Source organism: Cariama cristata, unplaced genomic scaffold (genome assembly GCF_000690535.1).
Source record: "Cariama cristata isolate BGI_N322 unplaced genomic scaffold, ASM69053v1 scaffold37627, whole genome shotgun sequence".
Classification (NCBI taxonomy): Eukaryota; Metazoa; Chordata; class Aves; order Cariamiformes; family Cariamidae; genus Cariama; species Cariama cristata.
The window spans coordinates 1-10,083 of record NW_009628975.1 but is presented as its reverse complement, the minus strand read 5'-3'; the positions used below and the strand labels follow the sequence as shown (position 1 = coordinate 10,083).

General features: G+C 42.7%; 1 protein-coding gene across 1 annotated transcript; it reads right to left on the bottom strand.

The window, feature by feature from the left end:
• Positions 1–4,890: 4,890 nt before the first annotated feature.
• On the bottom strand, positions 4,891–8,605 carry WDR53 (WD repeat domain 53). Its single transcript, XM_009705005.1, has 2 exons — positions 8,129–8,605; positions 4,891–5,478 (listed from the first exon to the last, which is right to left on the bottom strand). The coding sequence occupies exons 1-2, from the start codon at positions 8,603–8,605 to the stop codon at positions 4,891–4,893; spliced, it is 1,065 nt and encodes a 354-aa protein (XP_009703307.1).
• Between the last annotated feature and the right edge of the window lie 1,478 nt (positions 8,606–10,083).

The following is a 10,083-nucleotide window of genomic DNA, read 5'->3' as shown; positions in this document are numbered from 1 at the left end:
GGCTGAACTTTTTTGTAAGGACAAAATACTCAGTGTAGCTTTCAGATGATGACATTAAAAAAAACCCAAAAACAACCCACAAAAAAAACCCTCCGAACAAATAGAGATTAACTTTAGATTGTATAAATGGCAGATTAAATAATTTACCAAGAGTTTTCCCTTCTTTCATGCATTTTAAAGCCTGTTGTTTTAAGAGAAGGACCAAGAACACCGTTGTTTCACTAACAGTAGCTCCCCTCCTCTACCTGCCTTCCTCTTCTGGTTTGGGTTCTGTCTGCAGTTGACCTGAACGAGGAGAAAATAAAAAGGCATCAACAGTGGCGTATTTTCTATTTCTTCCTGACCTTAATTCATTGTCTGTCCCGCAGCTTGTGCAGATCCTTGTCTAATGATTTTCTGTTGTTTCCTCAGGCTAGGAGACATCCTTTATGAACTCATGAAAGCTGCTCACATCCTGATCTTACTTTGGTAGGGCTTCTCTTGCTTTAGAAAGATTTTTATTTCTCCGAGCCTTGTCTCCTACTGGGTCACAGCAGAGATTTAGAAACCGGGCTCAGTTCTTAGCGGGTGTTGGATTTCAACAAATTATCGTCCCTCATGTTGCACATCATTCCCAGACTAACTTTGCCCCAGTGGGGGATGTTCACCCATTTAAATGTATTTATGTGTGCATGCTTGCCAAGAGAATTTTAGGACTAAAATAGAACTTTAATTGGAAAACTGAGCTTGTGTGATACAGAAATGCAGACAGCTGAGAAGAATTGGAAGAGTTGATATGTCCTAATGGGATTGAGTCTGTCAACAGACAGCAAGCGCATAAGCTGAGGTGAGGTGGGTCCATATTTGCTGTGAATAAATTTCAGATTCACTTGTATCTATAGCTGCGCAAGCAGAGAACAACAATCCAATAAGAGAATACAACACGATAGCGCAGAAACTCCAATAGTAAGAGTTTTAGGAATAACATGGTGCAAGCACTCTTTGAGAGAGAGGGAATCGTCAGAAAATGAGTATGTTTTGCAGGGTTTGCTGGGTGGATAATGAGTGCTGTCCCGGGGGAGATACTCACTGCTCCTTGATTTGCACCTTTTTATCAAGGTAAATAAGCTTCCTAATGGCTGGCTCTTGCGAGCTTTCTCCTCTACAAATAATAGTAAAGTTATCAAAGATCTCATCACTAATGCTGCTGTCGGGGCTGTAGTGATTTTTCAGCAGCCTTTAGTCCAATGCTTTAGTATTTGATCCGTTTTGTCTTTCCAGCATTTTTTCGGGATGGGGTATATTGCCTGCCTGTAAATTACTCTTGTGTATTTTAAAGCATCTGTAGCAAACATTTCAGCTTTTGCTAATTTTGGTTCTAAAAATGTCTGTCTAGTTACACCATAGTAGGACCCATCTCCGTAGCTCATCTTCTACAGCTTTTTGTAAATTCTGATAGAATCAGTGCTGCTGTTTCTTGCTCCATGTTCTGAATGAACCAAGGAAGAATGGATTAAACATCCTGCTTTCATTTCAATCACAATCTCTAAACACTTTTTTCTTTAATGTAAGTGAAGTTACCACTGAGTCAGTGACCTCTAACGTCTACCGTACACGCAAACCACATCCCCATTCTTTACCAGAAAGCTTTTAAAGTTTTTCTTGTTAACACACAGAACATATTTGGAAGATTTGCAGTAAAAGCTCTAGCACTCCCACTTTCCTGAAAGCCTGGTTGTATGCACAACCTTATTTCCACTGGTCAGGCATTTACAGAAAATGACATTTTTCATGACTTTAGTGCTGTCACATGGGTTTTATTTTCCAGATGCAGAGCCCCACACTTCTCCACAGCTCTTCCTGTACACTCACTTCACAGTACCAGGTAGACATACACTTCTTCAATCACTTTCCCACAGACTAAATTTTCACTTTTTCTTTCAGGAGTGGTTCCCCTGTTTCTGTATCTGTCCCTGGTCAGGTCTCTAGTAGCTTTTTTTTTTTTTGCGGTTACCATTGTGTAAATTGGAGTCATAAAAGCCGTTGGTGAAGAATGTTAGTATCTCGACCAGCAGAGCAGTTTCATGCCCCATCTGTCAGCTGGTGTTAGTCTGTAATCATTAATTTCATAAACAGAAGTACTGCATTCCATCAGCTGTAATACCCTTGATAGACCGTCATCTTTTTTACTAAACCAGAGTTATACGTACGTCAACCTAAGTTGACTTACAAATTTCTTGCTAGACACCATTTGCACAATACCTTTAAAGGTAGTCTATGAAAATCTGTATGTGAAAATCTACTGAGAGGGAACGCTGTCTCTAACTGGAGAATTTCAGACCCTTTTTCAACTCTTTTTCCCCGAAAAGCCGTACTCACAGTTTGTATTTGATCCTGCAATTGTTTGCCCGGCTGATGAGAGACACCTTCTACCAGTGACCGGGCTGTCGCACTGCAGCTGAACACGTGGACTGGTGCCAGCAAGGGCAGCTTAGGCCTGATTATTTTACATGAACCTGTTGGTCAAGCATTCCTCTTCCGAGTACACGCGTTGAAAATGGAGGGTGAATCAGCGTCACCCATGTCCCAATTCCTCAGCAACAGTGATTTTCTTTCTTTAAACTTGTAAGAAAGGTCCCTTCTTGGGTTTTTTTATTTTTTTTGTTAATGATAACCACTTAATTCCTATCTTTGCGCTCTCCAGACTCTCAGGCATTTTGCCAAATTCAGAAGTTCATCCCAAATCTCCCATTTTTAACAGTAATGGAGTGCAAAACCCGAGTTTCCCATTACTCATAATTGCCCAGCAACACTTCATGCAGCCTTTGCCGACAGAGCAATTGTGCAAATCCTGCAGCAAAGATCCCGGACTAGCAGTTTGCAGGCTGGCCAGAACAGCATTCACAAAATGGACGCAGCTTGTGGCTCTATCCCCCTTCCCTCCCCAACGAGTAAAGGAGAAACAGAAGATTGCTCATCAACTGCTCCCTTCCTGTATATTTACATCCTATTACCCATGAAAATTTCCAAGGAAGCACAGGTTCATCACGCTAACAGGTAAGTGTCATCTCCTCTCCCCTGCCCCGGTCCTCTACACCCCTCGTCCTTCCCTGTCCCAACCCTTTAATGACCTGTTTAACGTCTCGTTCAGGGAACGCAGAGAGATGCTGGCTTTAGCCATCTTTCCAGCGAACACGAAGAGGAGAAGTAAAAGCCGGAGCGGGCTTGATCCTCTCTCCTGAAGCAGGCAGCAACAACAGGGACAGGAGATCTGACTCCTGCTGGAGGTTGGTTGTACCCAGGCTTTTTATAGACTGTATATCCAAATATAGGTCATAGATGCACAGACACATGCTCATGAACATAGCACATACTGGACTACACATCTGGAGCACTTCCTCCGACCCTGGTGATCCTGTCCGTCTTCATACAGAAATTAATTCAGAGGTGACACAGAAGGGGGTACCTACACTACACTATTCTGCTTTTTTGCTGTGTTTTGGCTTTGTTTTGCTGCAGCGCCCACCAGTTCGTATCTTGGGCCAAAGTCTCCTGCTGTTACAGGCTGTACAAGCAGATTGCTTTTCCTTTTGTGCTTTTTTTTTTTTTTTTTTTAAAGGTACGATGGTAAAATCAGATTTGGATGAGAATGAATTGTGTTTGGTTGTGGGGAAGCCACTTTGAGAAAAACCAAGATGGCTGGAATCTCTTCCGTAAAGGATGGACAGCCAGCACAACTGGCTAATGATTTTCAGGAGCTGGGTATGCAAAAAAAAAAAAAAGAGCTGGAAATTTTTCCATCAAAAAGAAGAAAAGAAGGCAGACAGATAATGTGCGTCTGGTAACAGCACAGCTGCTGAAACAAGAGAGCACAAACCCCATGAGTGAAGCAGGTCTTCAGCGACGACCAGGCATTCAGTTTCATGAAAGGTTAAGGACAGCCCAAGAAGGAAAAGCTTTTTTTTTCTTTTAATTCTTTGCCCATTCCATGGGAAATCCAGCCTGAATTGAACACGTCAAGAGCTGCAGCATTCCTACTTAGTTACACTCTCCCCACCTTCAACTTGCAAATTAAGAGATGTTTCTAGCAAGCCAAGTTCTGCTCGTTGTGTTCCTAAAGCTTTGAGAAGACAGAGGAAGTATGTGGGTAAGGAGGAGCTGTGCCTTTGGCCCTTTGTATTCCCCTTGTGACGACGCATACGATACAAAAAATCATGTCGAGAAGTGTAATTTTGGTAATATTAGAGTGAGTATAAGCACAAGGGAGCAGTGAGAGAGAAAGCATTTATTAAGTGTAATAGTTATTTTTCCCCGGGATAAACAACTAAATGCTTAAGACATTCTCACCTGCTCCTTCGTTTACTGCAGTGCAAACAAATCTAATTGGCAATGACAGTTAAACTAATTTGATTACTCATTAGTTGATGCTTCTCTAGTCTTATATGCAGCTGCTGACAAACTCATGAAAAATGTATTTCAACTATGGCCAATTTAAGCTGTGATACAGTTTAATGGGGAGAGTAACATAAAGCACTGCAATAGTTCAAAATGCAAGGAGTTCAGCCAACATCTCAGCATCCTCATTTAGCATTGTGGATGTCCCCGTTAGCATGAATTTCTTCCTCCAACCTTAATTACGCCCACTTAGTCATGAACTAATATTACCCCTAAATGTACTGAAACCCGTTTCACTTAAATTCGAGAAGCAAACTGCCAACCCCTGCAGTGAAAACATAGCGTGAGGCTGGTTACACCACGAGTACTTGCGTGAGTACGCAGCAAATCCCTTCCCTTGCCAAAGGTCACAGCAGGTTTCACTGTTCAGTTCACTGCCAGTGGATGTAGCTGGACTCATTTCAAATGCTCCAAGAAGCGGTTTTGCCCCACAAATTTCTTTCAACATCTTGGCGTCTAAGGTTCTGGCAATGGATACACAGATACAGAACTACTCTGATCAGCAACTAATACTCTCTTGGAACCTTTGATCTCTGCGCACGAGATCCAGTTCACCTTCTCGCCGTGCTCAATGGTTAGCTTTGGTAAAACTCTAGCGTGTTCATTTGAAGCCACTTTGTTGAGCTTTCCATCTTTTCTGGTGGAAGCAGGTGCTTGGGTTTTCCTTCTCTGCAGAGATTTTGCTGGACTTTTCTGCTGCTTTCCAACATCACTGCTGACATCCCAGAGCAAGACTTTCCCGTCGTTTCCTCCAGTCAACAACCAGTACGCTTCTGGCATAAAGAGGACCTGCGATACTCCCAAGCTGTGACCTTGAAACTCCAGCTCACGTTCAAACTTGACACCGGTGACTCTGAATATTCTGATTTTACCGTCTTGAGCTCCGCAGCCAAAGATGTTGCCGCATGATGCGACAGACAGGGAATGTGCAAGCGGTGGGTTAAAGAACTGGCCAGCTGACTGGGGGCTGTCTTCCTCCATTTCACACTCCTGCAGGTTTGTGGTCCACAAGGGGCGAGCTTTCTGCAGGTTCCACAGCATAACCTTGGGGAAAAAAAAAAGTATGAATCAATGATTTGTCCATTTTATGTAAAATCATCTCTTTCACTAACAGTAAAAATAAGCAACCACACTCCTTGCTCTAGCAGAGCAAAGGGTATGCATGAGTGCAAGAGATGCAAGATGTCTTGCAAGGAGTTGTTGAACTTCACCTGGCAAATGTGGGAAATCTTTACGGCATGCTTTCCAAACCCTCAGAGCGCCCTACTCAGCAGAGTCAATGAGTCAGACCTTTAGGCCATAAAATGGATGAAAAAGCTGTTCGAAATGCTTTCGCATTCATCTCAGCAGTAGTAATCATGATATACTGCACATCAATTATTTACAAGGAGGGACATGGAAACGCTAGCAGTAAACAGAGATCATTATCATTCTGAATTTTCGTTCTGTCTCTGCTACGTACTTGTCCTAAAATAATCACTTCCATGAACATGTTTGAAAAATGGAAAAGCAAAAGGCAAACAGTAGTTCAGGCCCTCATTTTTAAACAGAAATTTATGCTTTTTTTTTTTTTTATATCCAATGAGTAGATCTGGTTTGTGCCATTACCATACTGAGGTAGGGCGTGCTTTTCCTGATGAGATGGCGGGGAGGTTATGCTTTTAGACTCATTTTTAAAATGCCACCCCACCTCCAAGCCCCTCATGAAGCAGTAACTGCGCCTGCAAATGAATCCTGTGTCTCTGATACAGCAATTCAAGTACTATAGATTTATGCTGTGCCAGTTAAAAACGATTCTCTCAATACTTTTGCAGGATCTGAATTGATGATGAGCATTTTCAAGGCCAACAGACAGGAAAGCACAAGTTAGTCTAATGCAGTACTGGTGTGCTGTTTGCTCTTTTTAATCAAAGGTTTAATTTGTTTTTAATAAAAATATTCCTCCACTAGTAATCTCCAGTAGAAAGTACAGGAGTCTTTAAATTTGGGTCACAAAAGAGTTGTCACACAGGCTCTGTGTCTCTGGAATCCAAATCACACTAAGACATCCAAAATATCTTTTTTCCTTTCACTTTTCTGTTTTAGCGACTGCTTTTGCTGCTACATTAAAACTACCTCACTACCGATGAAAGGGAAAACTTTCCACGATGACTGTGCAGAGCAGAGTAAATGACAGAGACTGAGTCCTAATGCTTAAGGCAAATACTCCCATTTTCATCACAGATAACACTGCAACAGCTTTATGAATTCATCAAACGCTAACAAGTTTTCTGCAAACTAAGTATTTTCTGTCCTCGTGACATTTTCTGTGCTTCCCGTGGAAAAATGCTCTTTTCATTGTACAAAAAGCCACTAACAAATTCCTACTATTTTGGGATACTGACTTTCGCCTAAAAACCAACTTGCCAAGCTACAGTAAACCATACTAAAACTAAAAAGTCACAAAAAAATAACCAGTTCACTTGCACAGAAGTGATATATAAATGCTTACAATTCCGATAAAAAGTTTCTTGCCATAGGCTTGTGAATCTGCATTTTAGGGCCCTGAATTAAGCCAGCCATCTAAGGTGCTGAGCATTTACTCCTCTCAGATTGACGTTTCTGAAAAGAAGTTTCTCACAATACTTCATTTAAAATCCTACATCCATCTTTTAGTGAACCTAAGGAAAAAAAACAAACAAAAAATTGGGAAAATTTCTGAAAATTTGGCAAAGTCTAAACCTGGCAGACTTCCATCAATCGGCCCCTATTTGGATATATATACTTACTGAATTTATACGATCCATGGCTTTAATATGAAAAAATACCGCTTATACTAAATATCAGCATGTATTTGCTCTAATGGGTGTTAGATGCACTTCAGTTTTAAGAACGTAGGGTGAAACTGCTCAACGCTGTCAAAACAAACTTCACCCTAACATCGCTAGAACCACGGAAACCCTTGTAGAAGTGACAGTTTTAATCTTGGGCTAAAGCAGGATGCAGGAATGTGGTCAGATCTCAACCACTGGAAAGAAACTACTGAAAAACATCTGTTGTGGATGGCCAACTTTGGCAACGTAACTCAAGACTCCATTAACTCCTAGCATGGTTTTTCTCAGAATGCGTCCACAAGTGGCGTGCAAAGGACAAAGTTTCCTCTTGATGAGGCTAGAGAAGCATAAAAGGCAAAGAACATTTAATGCTTCCAAGAGGTTAATCAGAACAAAGGATGAATTCTAAAAATGACTTGTCCTTACAGTGATACATACCACTTGGAAAGATATTTATCAACCTGTAGTAAAGTATTCTTGCTAGCATCCTGTCCGCTTCAAGTGTTTGGCCTTTTCCTGTCATCTGCATTTTGTCTGCAGCCATAACTGATCACTCGGGACAGGTTCTGGTTTTGCTTGGTCCAACAGGGAGCTAAAGTGGCACAAGCATGCTTTGCACCGTTTTCTGATTTCCTCCCACCCCGCTCACTTTTAGATTGTAAATATTAAGGAAGATAAAAGGAACTGCTGAGTAGAAAATGGCACGAATAGCCTCGACACTTAGTGTCTCTGCCAAAACCACTTTAGAATAGTTAAGGAGCTTTCCAGTGACCGCAGACTGTACACTCTCACTCTTGGTGAAAGTCTGTTGGCTCCTCACTACACAGGTGGGTAGTTACCGTTTCGCTTCTCTAATAACCATCTACTTGTATGCAAATCACCTGCATGTCCAGTCCACAGGAAACAAGGCTTTGAGGCCTCTGAGGTCGAAAGACAACAGAGGAGCAGATGTTTGAGTGTCTCAAGGACCGGCTGACTTTCTTGTTTTCCAAGTCCATAACCTTTATTGCCCCCGAGTCATCTGCTGCAGCCAAGAAATTGTCGGTCTCATTCACTGAGAGGCAGTTGATCTCCTCCTCATTCACGTGGAAGCGTTCAATGGGCTCCTTGAGGGATCGGACATCCAGCAAACTGATAGTTTCTCCGTGGGAGGTGTATAGCCTGGTGGGATGGCGGGGAGAGAACACCACGGAGGTCACATCATCCGCCTTTGGGAGCTGGAGCTGTCCTGTCGGAGTGCCTCCTCCATCCCAGAGCGTGAGCTCACCTCTCTCCGCACCTGAAGCCACCAGCCCTTCCGTGTTAACGTTCAAGCACAATATAGAGGACGAATGTCCACCAATCCATTTGACTGCCATGTTCCAGGGACACTTCTGAAACAAACAAACAAACAAAAAAAAAAACCAACCCTGAAATGAGGTGGTGTTGGTTTCATTACAGCAGAAAGCTTATCGAAGCAACAAGATCATCCCATTGACTGTAATGCAAACTACTCGAAACTCTGGTTTCTCTACAGATCAGTACCCAAACGAAGCTTTGGCTCAAACAGCATCAACATCAGCCACAACAGCATGGAATGGCAGCGGTGCTACCATGTGTACCATGGAGTAGATCTGCTGCTCTGACGTGGCTGCCTCAATGACAGCTGCTTCCTCAGTGTGTAAGGACACAGCATGCACAACAAAACAGGGGCACAGTTCCTAATGGTATGTACTGGAAAGGAGCAAGAGGAAGACGGCAAACTGGTAAAGCCTGTCTGCAGAGAAGTCACGTTATTCCAGTCTGGGTGACAGCACATGCGGACGTCCGTCTTTCATCCAGCTGCCGAGGTGCTGGGTAGTCAGTACCTAACATCAATCTGTAAAGCAGTCTTGCAATACCTGGAGCAAGAAACTTGTGCTGGTGAGAGTGGGATAAACTGATTAATGCTGAAAGTGATTGCCTTAATTACGGTTTAAAAGCATACATTTGTGTGAATAAATAATTTTAAACTATTGTGCATGCGTACTTTGCATTCCCAAAGTGAAGGTAATTTTCTTGTGACTGGTAAACACTAAAGCATAAACAGATAAACAATGGCATCTTTCTAAAAGAAGCATTACCAGTTTAAGGCAGGTAGTTACGAGGTTTGCAACACATTTAACTGAGCCTGGAAGTGCATCCATCGAGCTTACCACGCTCCAGGCCCCTTCCTTGGCGTGACTGCCCACAGCAGCCAGCGTGACAAGACTGTTCAGGGGAACCAAATCAGCAGAAAATTAAGTTGGGGGAAAAAAAATCAAGCAACACAAAAGCATAACAAGTTTTGGAGAGACCAGCATGCTGTGCAGGAAAAGGAGAGCTAATACCCTGGAAGTGCATCCATCGAGCTTACCACGCTCCAGGCCCCTTCCTTGGCGTGACTGCCCACAGCAGCCAGCGTGACAAGACTGTTCAGGGGAACCAAATCAGCAGAAAATTAAGTTGGGGGAAAAAAAATCAAGCAACACAAAAGCATAACAAGTTTTGGAGAGACCAGCATGCTGTGCAGGAAAAGGAGAGCTAATACCGGGGTAAGGGCACAGACGGCAACGTGGGGTTTGTGGGACGGAGCTATGGCTGTCCCAGCAGCAGCTTCAGCAACTGTGGCACTGCCTTAACGTCTATGGTTTTATTGCGTTATCGGACAATAAAGGATTTATTTTTGTTGTGGGTTTTTTTTTATACCATGTTATGTTTTGCAGGTGATTTTTGTTAAGCCTGGTCTAAAGAGCAGCTAGAATTCATTCAGTCCACCAGGAAAATTTCAGTCTCGTCAATTAACTAAAATTACAGAAAGCGCCGGATACCTTACCCG